This window comes from Odocoileus virginianus, chromosome 2 (assembly GCF_023699985.2).
Source record: "Odocoileus virginianus isolate 20LAN1187 ecotype Illinois chromosome 2, Ovbor_1.2, whole genome shotgun sequence".
Taxonomy (NCBI): Eukaryota; Metazoa; Chordata; class Mammalia; order Artiodactyla; family Cervidae; genus Odocoileus; species Odocoileus virginianus.
Genome location: NC_069675.1, coordinates 67477427 through 67494929, shown reverse-complemented (window position 1 = coordinate 67494929; position 17503 = coordinate 67477427). Strand labels below are relative to the sequence as shown.

Below are 17503 nucleotides of genomic sequence, written 5' to 3'. Positions count from 1 at the left end.
ATGAATATTCAGGACTGATCTCCTTTAGGATGGACTGGTTAGATCTCCTTACAGTCTACAGGACTCTCAAGAGTCTTCTCCAACACCACAGTTCAGAGGCATCAATTCTTTGACACTAAGCTTTCTTATAAGTCCAACTCTCAAATCCATTCATAACTACTGGAAAAACCGTAGCTTTCACCAGACAGACCTTTGTTGGCAAAGTAATGTCTCTGCTTTTTAATATGCGTCTAGGTTGGTCATAGCTTTTCTTCCAAGGAGCAAGCATCTTTTAATTTCATGGCTGCAGTCACCATCTGCAGTGATTTTGGAGCCCAAAAAAATAAAGTCAGCCACTGTTTCCCCATCTGTTTCCTGTAAGGTGATGGGACCGGATGCCATGATCTTAGTTTTCTGAATGTTGAGTTTTAAGCCAAGTTTTTCATTCTTCTCTTTCACTTTGATCAAGAGGTTCTTTAGTTCTTCACTTTCTGCGATAAGGGTGATGCTGTCTGCATATCTGAGGTTACTGATATTTCTCCTGGCAATCTTGATTCCAGCTTGAACTTCCTCTAGCCCAGTGTTTCTCATGATGTACTCTGCATATAAGTTAAATAAGCATAGTGACAATATACAGCCTTGACATACTCCTTCCCCTATTTGGAACCTGTCTGTTGTTCCATGTCCAGTTCTAACTGTTGCTTCCTGATCGGCATACAGATTTCTCAAGAGGCAGGTCAGGTGGTCTGGTATTCCCCTGTCTTTAAGAATTTTCCAGAGTTTGTTGTGGTCCATACAGACTTGGGCATAGTCAATAAAGCAGAAGTAGATGTTTTTCTGGAACTCTTGCTTTTTCGATGATCCAGCAGATGTTGGCAACTTGATCTCTTGTTCCTCCGCCTTTTCTAAATTCAACTTGAACATCTGCAAGTTCAAGATTCACGTACTGTTGAATCCTGGCTTGGAGAATTTTGAACATTGCTGTGCTAGTGTGTGAGATGAGTGCAACTGTGCAGTAGTTTGAACATTCTTTGGCATTGCCTTTCTTTGGGATTGGAATGAAAACTGACCTTTTCAGCCCTCTGGCCACTGCTGAGTTTTCCAAATTTGCTGGCATGTTGAGTGCAGCACTTTGACGGCATCATCTTTTAGGATTTGAAAGAGCTCAACTGGAATTCCATCACCTCCACTAGCTTTGTTCGTAGTGATGCTTCCTAAGGCCCACTTGACTTCATATTCCAGGAGTTTGCTCATGCTCAATGTCCATTGAGTCAGTGATGCCTTCCAAGCATCTCATCTTCTGTCACTAATATTTAAATATTTTTAGCTCTATTTTTTTCTTTAAGCCTGAAACATTACTATAAAGTCCAGGATTTGATTTGATTTTGTTCCTCCATACCCTATTTAAATCTTTCAGGCTTTTGTAGAAAATGTTTTCTTCCCTCAAATCAAATTGATTTCTTCCCTCAAATCAAATGTAGTTACGATGAAATCTCAGTCGGATTCACAGAATTAGACAAACTGATTCAGAGGTTTATATGTAGAAGAACAAAGGATTAAAAGTAACCAAGACAGTCCTGAAGAAAATTATTGAGTGGGGATAGGCCTACTAAATGGAAAGATTTATTTAAAAGCTCTAGTGTATTGATGTCTCAGTGATAAAGTAGATTAATGGAATAGATTATAGCACCAGAAGCAGGATCGGTAGCTCTGTAAGGAAAGGATGAAATTATTCAGGAAATGCTGCTGAGTCAATTGGTATCCATACAGAGAGACTATAGACAAAAGATGAAGAGCCTTTTCCAATATCATGTTTAGAGCATTCCGTTCATATATTTCTTACCTGTTTCAAGGGCTGGGGAGTACTACCTTAAGCCAGGCAACATTGTATGTGTGGTTACTTTAACAAAAAATGGCTGAGTTTTATAGGCTGGGATACTAGGTGCAATGATTGACAGTATTTATTAAAAGGTAGAAGGACAGGAGAAGAACTGTGATGTAGCTATACTTTACTTTATAAATTCTGTCTTTTCGTTGCTGTGTTTTTATCGTTTAAAGGTTTGCTCTGTGATTTGCTGTGGTCTGACCCAGATAAGGATGTGCAAGGATGGGGAGAAAATGATCGCGGTGTTTCCTTCACTTTTGGAGCTGATGTAGTCAGTAAATTTCTGAATCGTCATGATTTAGACTTGATTTGTCGAGCTCATCAGGTATGAGATACAAAGCTTTTTGGATGTTTTGGTATTTATTAACTTCATCCAGGTCTATGTCTTTTTGTTTGTTTGTTTTTGTTTTTTGAAAATTGAGATCTAAGAAAGCTAATTATTACAAGGAAAACAGAAGAGTTACTTAAATCCTATACCTTGATTTCACAATTAATAACCTAATGATTAGTTAACTTTTTCTTACCCTCTAAGGGGAAAGATTTCAAAGGAATATATTTTTGTAGTGTATGGCAATACTAACAAATTGTTCAGTGCTTGTCTGTAATCTTCTAGAAATATTTGATCCCATTTTAATATGATAGTTACATATTATAGATAACAAATACATTGTGTGGATTTTGATAAGAACAAACCACACTCTAAAAAGACATTTTTTAAATCATTGGTAAGATTTGATTATAGACTGTGTGTTAGATACCAAGGAGTCATTGTTAATTGTTTTAGCTGCGATGAATTGTATTGTTATATAAGAACGATGTCCATATTTTTCGGAAATGCATGCTCAAGTATGTAGTGATAAGATGTTTTGTTTTAAAATACATCAGAAAAAGGAGCAGGAGATAGATGAAGTAAATGTAGAAAAGTCTTGGTAATTATTGAATCAGGGTGGTAAGTAAATATCCAGTCCTCATGCTCTCTAGAACATAACTGATTTGAAATACACTGAAAAGCATTTTTAAAAATCTTTTTTAGCTGCTTACATATTTTAAATTTGTAAATATTTAAAGATTCCTTGTTTATTAAGGTAAACTTCATTGAGTTATTTATATGCTGTATATACTTAAATAGTTTTTTTCTGCAGCTTTGTGCCCCATAAACCTTGACTGCTTCACACGTCTCTTTGTGTGATCCTATGTGATAACACAGATGACAGGCTTCTCATTTTCTATACATGTTGTATATCACATACCCTTTATTCTGTTAAAATTTTCTAGTTCAATTGAATGAAGTCATATCCCCAAATTCTTTGCTTTTGGCAAAGTTGTCTTTTAATCAGTGAGCATTGTGTTTATATGAGATTTCTTGTTGTGTTGTTCAGTCGCTGAATTGTGTCCAACTCTGACCCTGCAGACTGCAGCACACCAGACTCCTCTGTCCTCCGCTGTCTCCCAGAGTTTGCTCAGATTCATGTCCATTTAGTCGGTGATGCTGTCTAACCATCTCAATCCTTTGCTTCTCTCTTTTGCCTTCAATCTTCCCAGCATAAGTCTTTTCCAGTGAGTCAGCTCCTTGAATCAAGTGGCCAAAGTATTGGATGCTGAAGCTCCAGTAAAGGAGCTTCCAAGGAATATTCAGGGCTGATTCCTTTAAGATTGACTGGTTTGATCTTCCAGTCAGGGGACTCAAGAGTCTTCTCTAGTACCACAATTCCAAAGCATCAATTCTGCAGCGCTCAGCCTTCTCTGCTTTTTAATATTCTATCTAGGTTTGTCATCACTTCCCTTCCAAGGAGCAAGTGTCTTAACTTCATGGCTGCAGTGATTTTGGAGAAAATAAAATCTGTCACTGCTTCTACTTTTTCCCCTCCTATTTCCCATGCAGTGATGGATGCCATGGTCGTTTTCTAGACACCTGCAACTCCTGTTCTGCTTATTTTCAAGCCTGTTACCTCTGAAATTAAGAGACTTATGATGGGAAACAACACAAAGTTTCCTTTAAAAAAAAAAAAAAAACCTGTTCTTTTGGTTAATATGTGAATAAATAAACATATGAACAAGCAAACTAAGAACTAAAAGGACGTATTGAATGCCAGGCAGTATGCTGAGCTGGAGTCGATACGATGGCCAAGGGCTTAACAGAAAAGGTTAATACCTAAATTTCACCATGAAGTAATAACAACAGGAACGTGTGCCTGATACCTAGGTAGGAATTATATAAAAATGTAGATGGTAGTGTGGAAGTGCTTTCTCCAAGTATTATAGGATAATTTTGCTTAATCATAGAATACATAAAAGACTTCAAAATATATTTTTACCTGTTCTGTAAATAAATAGAAAATATTTACATGTCATTGCCTACCTCTCAAAGTTGTAGATCTGAGAAACATAAATTGTTTAATTCACTGAGGAATTGACAACAGATTCTAGAAATCATCTTAAATCATTAAGGGAAAGAGTTACACACATAAAAATCTATAGGCAGCTAATTTGTAGTAGCACGATCTGTGTAAATTAAACTCAGCTTAGTAAAGTTTTCAATGTTTGTAGTACTGATAGGAAATTAGAAAGTAGATGAAGAAAAATGTTCATAACATAATCTTTTATTATCTGATTATTGTTCATTGAATTAAGGATTTTATATTTGGACCATAATGCCATCATCTAAGAAGTATTTGGTATCTCAACTCCCTTTAGACACTGTTCCTATTAGCATATGGAGAATGGTAGTAGAACACTTGAAATGGTATTTTTAAACTTCAGTAATCATAAATTTTATTTCATCTAAGCTAAAGTCTTGCCTTTATAGAAAAAGAAAGCCAATTTTAATGTTCTCAGGGTAAGTTTAAGAATAAAAATCAGGCTTCCCAAACCAAATAAGGGTTTGTATTTTTCAGGTCTTTGTCACATTCATCTTAATTAGTACTGATGGCTGAAAATTTTAAAAGATACATAAATGTTTTTTCCTTTTGACTTTTTCTCTGCCAGGTTGTGGAAGATGGATATGAATTCTTTGCTAAGCGACAATTGGTAACCCTGTTTTCAGCCCCAAATTACTGTGGCGAGTTTGATAATGCTGGTGGAATGATGAGTGTGGATGAAACTTTGATGTGTTCGTTTCAGGTATGCTATATGTGTGATTTGGTTTGTTTCTTCTTTTTCTCTTTTTAAATATAAATTTTTAACAACTGGAAATCTTTTTAATTGAAGTATAGTTGATTTAGAATATTGAATTAGTTTCTGGTGTACAGCAAAATGTTACATACATATTCTTTTTTATATTCTTTTCCATTGTGATTTGTTACAGTATATTGAATATAGTTCCTTGTGCTGTACAGTAGGACCTTGTTATTTGTTTAATTTATATATAGTAGTTTGTATCCCAAACTCCTAATTTATCCCTCCCCTACTCTTTTTCCCCTTTGGTAACTATAAGTTAACATATAGAAATCGAATTTAAAATTCAGAAGAATTTTCTTTCAGATTTGTGTTCTTTCCTTGAGCAAGTATAGGAAAACAGTTTTATTCAGAAGTAATTATCACTCTTGGACTCCCTATAGATTTCTATTTTCCTTCACAAATACTTCAGTCTTTCAGGTATATATCTCAGAGTCTTAGGAAACCTAAGTCATGTCAGTCATTCTTGATGGCATGTGTTTAAATTGGTAAGTTCCAGTATGAATCCTTGGGTAGTGGCTTCGCTACTAAAAGAATGTGAATTCAGATTTTGTTTTCTTTTGCAAGATGAATGGATGGGACAGTTGTTGAGTAGAAAGAGTTTATGAACTCTGATGAAAATGATGTAGAATATTTACCTAGAAAAACCTTCCGAATCTTAAACTATCCATTTGTGACTATAGAAACATTTACATTTTAAAAAGAGACCAGCTTTAGCATGCTACTTAATCATTCTTATTTCATGGACTAAAATAACTTCATTTTTTGTCCTTAACACACTATATTTCTCCTTAAAAATATAAGAGGGGTTTCCATTACTATCAGCTAGTACAATTGAATGCCAAATGTTTGATTTCTCATTTAGAATTTAAATGTAGTAACCAAGCCATATCCTTCAACATTTGCCATAATGGAATTGTATTAATAGTTTGTTTCTTTGTGTGTGTGTGTGTGTGTGTGTGTGTGTGTGTGTGTGTGTGTGTGTGTGTGTTTTCCCCATATAACCAAAGTATTGCTGGGGATGTGGAGAAGTTGGAACCTTATATATTGATAGTGGGAATGGAAAATGATGCAGCCACTTTGGAAAATAGTTTGTCAGTTCCTGAAAAAGTTAAACATAAAGTTTCTATATGACCCAGCATTTCCACTCCTAGGTATATACCTGAAAGAATTGAAAACAGTACTCAAATACATGTATATATACATATTAATAGGAACATTATTTATAATAACCAAAGGTAGAAACAACCCAAATGTTCATCAGCTAAAGAATGAATAAACAAAATGTGGAGTATCTGTAAAATGGCATATTGTTTGGCAATTAAAAGTAATAAAGTACTTATACATGCTACATTAAAATCATTATCTCAGTGAAAGAAGCCAGTCACAATAGCACAAATTGTCTGGTTTCATTTATTTAAAATAGCCAGAAAAGACAGTTCAATAGAGGAAAGTAAAGTAGTGATTGCTTAGAGTTGAAGGGGGTTAGGGCAGTCAATAATGAAAATAAAGAGTGAGTGAGTGCTTTGGGGAACAAGGTTTCTTCTTGGAGTGACAAACATGTTCTAGTGTTAGATTATACCAGTGGTTTCATAGTTGTAAATATGTTAAAAATTGTTGTCTTTCTGCATTTTAAATGGTGAACTTTATGACACATAATAAATATAGCTTTTTAAAAATGAAAGATCTGTATACACATAATAAATGAAGACTGAAGAATGTGTGACTAATTACCCTCTATATAAATAGGAGAATTATGATGAGAACCTGGGTCTTTTGACTTAGCGTTTTTTCCTCATCACAGAGATACACTAGTTTGAAAATTTTTATACTTAGATCTAAGGATTGAATACTTGATGGGTTTTGTGTACTTGAGCTTTTGTCACTAAATTGTCAGTGAAATGACCAATAACAGTAATACTCAGATATTCAGACATTTGTACTTTTTATTTATATTTTGATACTTTTTAAATGTGAGAAATGATTGTAAAACTTTGCTATTTTTTTCCTACAATTTTACGATTGATGTAATTTATCGAGAAGCCTACTATGTAACAATAATTTCCTTAAACTTATTGTACTTGAAAAAGGTAACATTGTTATTAAATTATTCACTTTAAGATATTGAAACCATCTGAAAAGAAAGCTAAGTACCAATATGGTGGACTGAATTCAGGACGTCCTGTCACTCCACCTCGAACAGCTAATCCACCGAAGAAAAGGTGAAGAAAGGAACTCTGTAAAGAAACCATCAGATTTGTTAAGGACATACTTCATGATCTTTAAGTGTGCACTGTAAAACCATCCAGCCATTTGACACCCTTTATGATGTCACACCTTTAACTTAAGGAGACGGGTAAAGGATCTTAAATTTTTTTCTAATAGAAAGATGTGCTACACTGTATTGTAATAAGTATACTCTGTTATAATATTCAACAAAGTTAAATCCAAATTCAGAATTACCCATTAAAGTTACATCTTCACGTATCACAGTTTTTAAAGCTGAAAAGCATCCCAGTTAAACTAGATGTGATAGTTAAACCAGATGAAAGCATGATGATCCATCTGTGTAATGTGGTTTTAGTGTTGCTTGGTTGTTTAATTATTTTGGGCTTGTTTTGTTTTTGTTTGTTTGTTTTTGCTGAAATAATGGCAAATTCTTTAAATTTTTTCCCCAAACATTTTAAAAAGTGCAATGTGGGAAGATTTTTGAAGACATTCATCAACTATTAATTTTCCATTGCTTATTTACTTATGTACCTGTTTGATCTTACTAAGAAAACTTATGCCTCATTACAGTAAAAAGGAATTTAGAGATATTTTTAAAAATATGCAAACTGTCCAATTGAGTGATTTAATCAGTTTGGGCAACCGTTACAGCTGATAGTGAATATTTTGCTTCATACAGAAATTGCCACTGATTTGAGTTTGTGCACTCTAATTTTAACTTATTGATGCTCTATTGTGCAGTAGCATTTCATTTAACTTTAAGATAAGGCTCATTTAGTATACCCAACTAGTTGGTAATGTGATTATGTGGTATCTTGGCTTTAGGTTTTAATTCGCACGAAACACCTTTTTGGCATGCTTAACTTTCTGGTAACACCCTCACCTGCATTGGTTTTGTTTTTTGGGGTTTTTTTTGTTCTTGTTGTTTTTTTTTTAGATCCACAGAACATGAGAATCCTTTTTTGACAAGCCTTGGAAAGCTGACACTATTTTTTCTCCCTCTGTACGAAGGATGTATTTATATGAATGCTGGTCAGTGGGACATTTGTCAACCATGGGTATTGGGTGCTTGACTGTCTAATATTGCCATGTGAATGTTGTATACGATTGTAAGGCTTATGTCACTAAAGATTTTTATTCTGATTTTTCATGATCAAAATTCATATATTGTATAGACATGCTTTGTAGTGAACTATAGTAGCAATAATTTCTGTACATGATCAAGGGTTTATTGCAGCATTTCTTTTCCTGTTCTCTTTTTTTTTAAGGGTAGTATTAACAAATGACAGGAGTAGAAAAGTCAACATAAAGATTTTAGGAGAACTTACAGGATACTGATTTGTAATTCTTTGGGTGCAACACTTTTGGATGTGATTCTAAAAGCTATTATTGAGCATTGTCAAATTTGTAAGCTTCATAGGGATGGACATCATATTTATAAATGCCCTCCTATAAATGCTACCATACATGTGAAATTCTTGACCTTAATATCGTCTTGAAAATGTAAATTGAGAATTCTATTAACTTACATCTTAAGAATTGGCATATTGTATTACTGCAGGAGATTTGATTTTCAGCACAGTGCAAAGTTCTATCAAATGCATATGTCTTTTTTTTTTTCTAATTCCATTTTGTTTTAAAGCACATTTTAAATGTAGTTTTCTCATTAGTAAAAGTTGTCTAATTGATATGAAGCCTGACTGGTTATTTTAGTCCTTTTTTTTCCTTTACAGTGAAACATTTAAACACATTTTATTCAAATAGATTTTTGATATCTTTTATGCTGAATTGGTTCTTTTTAAAAATTGTTCATATACTGCTTATGATATATTAGGTCAAACAGGCTTTTATCTAATGTGATTTAAATATCTTTCCAACTGAAGAGTAAGTTGAACAACAATTTTTAATAGAATTTTAGATGTACTGTTGGTAGTCACAGTGTGGGGTCTAGAAAATAAGCCTTTGGGAGAAAACAGGGCAGTCTTTTATTAATTTTAGTATTAGTCAAAACACATTAATTTGAATCCTGTATACTGACTTTTTACAATAATTTAGTCAGGTTAATACTGAATAGTCACTAATTAAGCAAATTAATATTGGTCATGGCATTTGAAGAATGAAAATTTATCACATTTTAAAATTATTCAGTCTTCAAACCACTTTTAACAGCCTCTTTTCATATACTGTGTTCATTACAGATACTTGCTTGGTAACACTGTTACTTGAAATAAATAAAACTTTGTTTCTTAGGAGAAGAGTATTTAAAATTCTAGCGTCACTAATTTCTATTGTTCTTCCCTGTCATTAATTTATGTCATTTTTCCTCTCTGAATTTTAATGATTTTCTATATTCAAATTTATCTTTATTCTAAATGTCATGACATTCAAAGTCACTGAACACACTAGATAACTGAGATAATGTGATGGATCACATGGATTATGTTGGTCAATTTCTGTTCTTGAATGGAAAGAATCAACTACAAATATTTGAAGCTTTAGCATTCACTGTTTTAACTTTGCCTAGGGACCAGTTTTAATCTTGATCAGCAAGACTGGTTTGTTCAAAATGTTGGGTCAAAATACCTGCAAGCAGAATTTTAAAGTTTAAAAAAAGTGACTAATCGGAAGTATGAGAGGTTAGAGGCCTTTTTAAAAAATTCATCTGAGGGAAAACCGGGAGCATCTGGAGATGTCTGTTAAGAATATATAAAAGTATATTATTAATATATTGAGCCCAAGAACTTAAATATATCTCCATTTATAAGTTCAGATACATTCCTTTTTCTCTTTGGCAACTGTAACTTTTGAACCAAAAAAAAAAAACCCAAATTTTTTCTTTCACATGTGTTTAGTTTAGGAAAATAGGCAGGCTTACTCTACTCTTGCTACCGTGATTTAATCCACATCTTCTGTTCCTTGTAAATCCATCCATGAATAAAAACTGTGCCTGAAAAGATACTTAACAGCCTCACTGTACCTGTTGCCTGACATAGAAATACTGTGTCCCAAATGTTTCAACAAAAGTGAAATTTAGATGCAATGTAGAAATTTTGATCTCTTGTTCAAGTTTTACCTATACATTTGAATGCCAGAATTTCTAAATAAATCCATTGATCAGAAAAAATTTTTAACTCAAAATTTACTTTCTTTAGCTACCACCTCTTCTTACATTGATTGACTTTTTAAATCATAAAATTCTTTAATTTCTCATTGTTTCTTTCTTTACAGGTGGTCAGTGTTTTATTAAACCTTATTTTTACATTGTTTTTAGTTGCTTAGTCATGTCCAGCTGTGACCCCCAAGGACTCTAGCGCTCCAGGCTCCTCTGTCCATGGGATTTTCCAGGCAAGGATATTGGAGTGGGGTGCAATTTCCTTCTCCAGGGGATGTCCCCCACCGGGGATTGAAGGCGGATTCTTTACTGTCTGAGCCACCAGGGAAACAGTTATTTTTTATTCTACTTTATTCTTAAGTAGCCATAAATCTTTGCTTTTTTTCCTCTTAGGGATCTTTGCCAATTAATGTTACAAAATCTTTGTAACACACGTTATTTGGGGTATCAGTGTGGAAGGTTATAAGTGTGTTGTGTGGTCTGTGTTGTACATATGTGAAACAGAGTGATAATAAACTTCCTGAAGCTCACAGACTCAGCATTTCTTTGATACTGTGTACAAAAGGGTGGGAACCTAAGGTCTCTCCCTAGAGGCTTTCTGTTAAGCCTGGCCTGAGCTCACCAAGTAAGATAATGCGTTAATTTTTGCAGCTTTCTAAAGCTGAGTAATTCAGTGGATGTACAGGCCAAAAAATCTTCTGAGAGAGCAGTGAGACTAAAACTAAGCATCTGAAATTATCATATTATTATACTAATTATAATTATTACTAGTTATTAAAATAGTGTGCCTTTTAGTATACTATAGTCTTACCATGTATAAACAGGGAGTTTTGACAAAGTTACAAAGACTTTGAGCAACAATAAAGAAGTAGTCCAGAGAAGTCCTTACTATATGTAACAAGTTTAATTGGAATAACTTGTTATATGTAACAATAATAATCAAATAATAATAGATCTTCTAATGTATTTCTCGGGGGGAAAAGAGCAGAGGAAATGAAACTGGGGTGGTGGTGATATAAGGTAACCTTATATCAGGCTACCCTCCAATATGTAATTCTCAAACTGATACTGGCACCGTTTGAAAATGCTTTCACTCACCAACAGGTTATTAACAAACTGACACCTATCCTACCATTCTTGGGCAAACACGAGCTCTGTCTCTATAGCCTTCAGTATAGTAAGGATTCCTGAAAAGGCAGGTGTGAGGGGTGGAGTCACCTTAAGCATATTCTGGTAGAACTCAGGAAATTACTCAGTACTTCAGAAAAATTTATGTGAGGCCCAGGGCCCCATTCTTAGCATATGTATCTGTTACGCAGTGTATGCCTTAAGTTTTAGAAACAAATCCCCATCTAACAGGATAATTGCCCTCAGGTTTTGTAGCCCATCTTAGCTGGGGCTTGGTCATGCCACTGAAAATCAAATTATCTGCTGTACAGATCCATTAGTATGTTGGGTATTCCTGCAAAAATTCTTTTTGGTCCTTAGAAGCCTTTGGGTCTGATATGATATGATATGAAGTCACTCAGTCGTATCGACTCTTTGTGACCCCGTGGACTGTAGCCCACCAGGCTCCTCTGTCCATGGGATTCTTCAGGCAAGAATGCTGGAGTGGATTGCCATTTCCTCAGTCTAATTGTATGTGACTAGAATATAAACGCATATGGACCAGAGATTTTTGTCTCTTGTTCGCTGATGTGTCTACAGCTCCTATATGCCTGGCACATAGTACAGATGCAGATGTTGGTTTAATGAATGACGAATGAGTTTCAAAAATTACTGGTTCTGTTTCGACACTTTGATCTTTTGGAGAAATTAGTCAAAATTAGTCAAAAATAGTTCCAGTTTTTATCCTCATCTAACTGCTTTTTCCGTCTTACAAGAATGCTGGAATAGTCTCAGGAGAAAATTGATTTGGGTCTGTATGGCAAAAATAGTCTGTTGTCAGAACTATAATCCTTATTTGGTAAAACATTGGTAAATAATGAGAAGTCAATGTTCAGTTGGTTGAAGGAACATTTCTCAGCTAGTTGCTGACAGGCACATTGTGGAGGTTGTCTCTTGTTGAGTATCAAACTTTCCAATATCCTTATGGTTACTTTCTTGCCTCCCCTTTGCTGCATTTTATTTAGGTTTTATTTTATTGACCTTAAAGTCATCTTTGTTGTGAGCCACTTCAAACATTTTTAGGAAGGTGATGTAGTTTGTGTGACACTTTATCTTTCAAAAGTCAACCTAGTAAATGAACACTTAAAACTTAACACTTAAAACCAGGAATCAAAACTTGAAAGTGAACAGGCTGTTGGCTCAATTTAACAAATAAGGATTATGTCATAAGTAGAAGCTAGAATGAGGAGAAATAAAAATAGATATTTTCATTACTGGACAAAAAAGAGGTACAGTGGCAAAAACTGGAGAGAAGTTTTCTCTTTTTGATTACTGCTCAATGCTAATACTTCTGAAGAGTTTTTAACCTCTACCATATAAAAGAGCAATTAGCCATACTTGGTCATAGTACAAAATTCCAGGAAGCGAGTTTTGCCCAGCTTGAATCAGTGGCTGGACCTTGAGATTAATCTTTTTCACACAAAGTCTGAAAACATGACGTTGGTAAGATGTCGACAAATGGAAACTCTTACATAAAATTAGTACATACAGCTCCTTGGCAAATGAATTTAGTTAGCATTGATAATCTTGCTTAGTTGAAAATGTGCATACTCTAAAAGCCAATAGTTTCACTTCAAAGCATTTATAGAAAAACTCCATGTGTGCCCTGTGGGGCATACATACATAAACAAAAGTAGTATTCAAAATATTTGACTTTAATACATGTGCACTGATCAGTCAACCAACCAACTAATCAGAGCCTGTGCAAGCTATAAATAACTTAAGTGGCCTTACAGAGACAGCACACCAGAAAACCAGGTCTGTGTACGGGAGTGCTCATATCAGTCATAGCAAAAAATAACCCAAATGACTTGACAGGAGCATTGATTCATTACGGTATATTTTTAGAACAGTCCTATACAGAATGAAAATGATTCACTGTCATGTATTAGCATGTCTAAGTCTTAAAAGTATGGAGAATAAAGAGAATGTTAAATTTTCAAACAAGATTTATGCTTGGGAATATGGTAAATCTAAAAAAAATGGAATGGGGGAATTCCCTGGCAGTCCAGTGGTTAGGCTTTTAGAGCCCCTGGGAGGAGGAGGAGTATGGAGTGGGAAAAACAGAAGTCACCTTTTCCGGGAAGTAAGGGGAGGGAGGAGGAGTATACAGAATCTCAACAGTATTATGTTCTATTCCTTGGGTCTTAGGTTTCATGCTTTTTTGGTGGGTAGTGGTTTCTTGAGTGTTTATTTTATACTTGGCTTGCCATTTATATTACTAATATTTTTGTACATATCAAATATTTCATTTTTTAAATTTGTATGCAATCCCATTTATGTAAAAGATGCCTGGATTTTGATTTAAAATGGGAGACATCCAGCTCTACCTTTCACTTAAACACTGTGGAGCCACTGTAAAACCTTAACTGGGCTGATTTCAATTTTGTTGTCTTAGGGAAAAGGCCCAAGGAAAGGGAGTGAGATAAGTGAATGGCCGGTTAGTGGAGCAATCAAAACACATTTATAGATGGGCTTTTATGGGCTCCCTTTATGGCACCTCAAAATAATAACATCAAAGATCACTGATTATGGATCACCATAACAAATATAATGAAAATATTTGAAATATTACAAGAATTACCAAAATGTGACAGAGACAATGTGAGAAAATGCTACTGGAAAAGCTGTGCTAACAGACTTGCACAGGCCTGTTAGGGTTGTCACAAACCTTCAATCTGTAAAAAAGAAAATGTATCTGCAAAGCAGCATGCCTGTAGTAGACATTCAGTAAACATTCTGTACCCAAGCCTGGAAACTAGTAATCACAGTAAACCCTGATACCTTGGGGAAAAGAGAACCACCAGAGAAAGCAGGATGAGGCTTCAAGCAGTGTTTTTTCAAGAGAATCAGTATTTAAGGTTTTCACAGCCAATTTGTTATTTGGTTCATTTGAGAAAATGTCCAAGATGCTTAAAATGAAAAATGAGTTCCTAGATTGTATCCTCTTACATGTAGGTGGTTTTTGCCATCCTCTAACTGGGTGAGAGCCCAAAAAAGAAGGGAACTAAATAATCGTTCTTCATAGTTGCTGACTGAGGAACTAATTGCTAGGAAGTACCATAAATAGGGGGCTTCCCAGGTTGCTCAGTAATAAAGAATTTGCCTGCAGGAGATCGGGTTTCGATCCCTGGGTCGGGAAGATCCCCTGGAGTAGCAAATGGCAACCCACTCCAGTATTCTTGCCTGGAGAATACCATGGATAGAAGATCCTGGCGGGCTACACAGTCCATGGGGTCACAAAGAGTTGGACAGGACTGAGCTTGCATGCACCACAAATTAGGCAAGGCCAAATTCCTTTTTAAGTACATGAAATTAGAAGCAGTGGCTGACTTTATTTTAAGGGGCTCCAAAATCACTGCAGATGGTGACTGCAGCCATGAAATTAAAAGACGCTTACTCCTTGGAAGGAAAATTATGACCAACCTAGACAGCACATTACAAAGCAGAGATATTACTTTGCCAGCAAAGGTCTGTCTAGTGAAAGCTACGGTTTTTCCAGTAGTCATGTATGGATGTGAGAGTTGGACTATAAGAAAGCTGAGTGGCACACACTCCGACATGAATCATAGCAGGATCCTCTATGACCCACCTCCCAGAATATTGGAAATAAAAGCAAAAATAAACAAATGGGACCTAATGAAACTTAAAAGCTTTTGCGCAACAAAGGAAACTATAAGTAAGGTGAAAAGACAGCCCTTAGATTGGGAGAAAATAATAGCAAATGAAGCAACAGACAAAGGATTAATCTCAGAAATATACAAGCAACTCCTGAAGCTCAATTCCAGAAAAATAAATGACCCAATCAAAAAATGGGCCAAAGAACTAAACAGACATTTCTCCAAAGAAGACATACAGATGGCTAACAAACACATGAAAAGATGCTCAACATCACTCATTATCAGAGAAATGCAAATCAAAACCACGATGAGGTACCATTACACACCAGTCAGGGTGGCTGCTATCCAAAAGTCTACAAGCAATAAATGCTGGAGAGGGTGTGGAGAAAAGGGAACCCTCTTACACTGTTGGTGGGAATGCAAACTAGTACAGCCGCTATGGAGAACGTGTGGAGATTTCTTAAAAAACTGGAAATAGAACTGCCATATGACCCAGCAATCCCACTTCTGGGCATACACACTGAGGAAACCAGATCTGAAAGAGACAGGTGCACCCCAGTGTTCATCGCAGCACTGTTTGTAATAGCCAGGACATGGAAGCAACCTAGATGCCCATCAGCAGACGAATGGATAAGGAAGCGGTGGTACATATACACCATGGAATATTACTCAGCCATTAAAAAGAATTCATTTGAATCAGTTCTAATGAGATGGATGAAACTGGAGCCCATTATACAGAATGAAGTAAGCCAGAAAGATAAAGAACATTACAGCATACTAACACATATATATGGAATTTAGAAAGATGGTAATGATAACCCTATATGCAAAACAGAAAAAGAGACACAGATGTACAGAACAGACTTTTGGACTCTGTGGGAGAAGGTGAGGGTGGGATGTTTCGAGAGAACAGCATGCATATTATCTATAGAGAAACAGATCACCAGCCCAGGTTAGATGCATGAGACAAGTGCTCGGGCCTGGTGCACTGGGAAGACCCAGAGGGAGCGGGTAGAGAGAGAGGTGGTTGGGGGGGGGGGGGGGGGATCGGGATGGGCAATACTTGTAACTCCATGGCTGATTCATGTCAATGTATGACAAAACCCATTGGAATGTAGTGAAGTAATTAGACGCCAACTAATAAAAATAAATGAAAAAAAAAGCTGAGTGTTGAAGAATTGATGCTTCTGAACCGTGGTGTTGGAGAAGACTCTTGAGAGTCCCTTGGACTGCAAGGAGATCAGTCCTGAATATTCCTTGGAAGGACTGATACTGAAGCTGAAACTCCAATACTTTGGCCACCTGATGCAAAGAGTCGACTCATTGGAAAAGACCCTGATGCTGGACAAGATTGAAGGAGAAGAGCGCGACAGATGATGAGATTGTTGGATGGCATCACCGACTCAATGGACATGAACTTGGGCAAATTCTGGGAAATAGGGACAGGGAAGCCTGGTGTGCTGCAGTCCATGGGGTCGCAAAGAGTCAAGACACGACTTCGCAACTGAATAGCAACAACAGTGGTGGTAACTGAAAAATGTAGAAGCAATGCAAATATCAAAACGATTTAAATTTGGCCCATCCATTCTGGAGTAGTATGCACATTCAAAATACTTAGAAGACTGCAGCAACGTGATCTATCAAAGGGGTGAGGAAGCAGGTTATAAATTAGAAGGGAAGAGGAAAAGCTGTCAGGACAAAATTAAATGCTATGAAGAATCCTTTTACTTATTCATTGAACAAACATTAAGCACCTTACATCCTAGGCACCAGGCCAAGGGCGAGAATGCCGCCAAAACGAAAAGGTTCCTGTAGAAGTTAGAACAAGAGATTTAACAGGATAGAAGATCATTACCCCTTCTCACAGTGAGCCACAGTATTCACACAATTTTCAGTTTAAGTTGCCTTTTCCTCTGTTTCTGTAATTATTTTAACGTAGCAGCAATTTATAATTACTGCTGCAAAATTCCTCTCTGATTCTTCGTCCTCCCGCTATTGATGTCTCCGTTTTTCGCCTACCTGCCAGTGTATATGCTTGGTGCGGTGAGGCAGAATTCCCGACCCAGCGGTGCCTCTCCGTCTCGCTGGAGGGAAGATAAATGGCTCTAATCCACGCCTGACTTTGGTATGTGCCCAGGGGGAAGGGGTTGTGTTAGAAGGCAAGAAGAGGCCTGGTAGGGGCCCGCCTTTTTACCAGGCCCTTTCGGGGAGGGGAACAAGAAAAGGTAACGGTAAAAGGTCGGCAGGCGTCGCGCGCAGCCTCGGGCTAGCCCCGCCTTAAGGGGCGGGCTCCGGGCGCTGATTGGCCTGCGTCGGCTTCGCTCGGGTTGGCGGGAG

The 17503-nt window shown here is 36.2% G+C and overlaps 1 protein-coding gene across 2 annotated transcripts in view; it reads left to right on the top strand.

The window, feature by feature from the left end:
* The window catches only part of PPP1CB (protein phosphatase 1 catalytic subunit beta), a 36191-nt gene extending 25280 nt beyond the window's left edge, over nt 1-10911 (top strand). For both annotated transcript variants that reach the window (XM_070449916.1, XM_070449919.1), the window contains exons 7-9: nt 2038-2189; nt 4850-4984; nt 7160-10911. In XM_070449916.1, the coding sequence (XP_070306017.1) occupies nt 2038-2189; nt 4850-4984; nt 7160-7264 (392 nt within the window). In that variant the 3' untranslated portion in view covers nt 7265-10911. The remainder of the gene's footprint in view (nt 1-2037; nt 2190-4849; nt 4985-7159) is intronic.
* The last annotated feature ends 6592 nt before the right edge of the window (nt 10912-17503 follow it).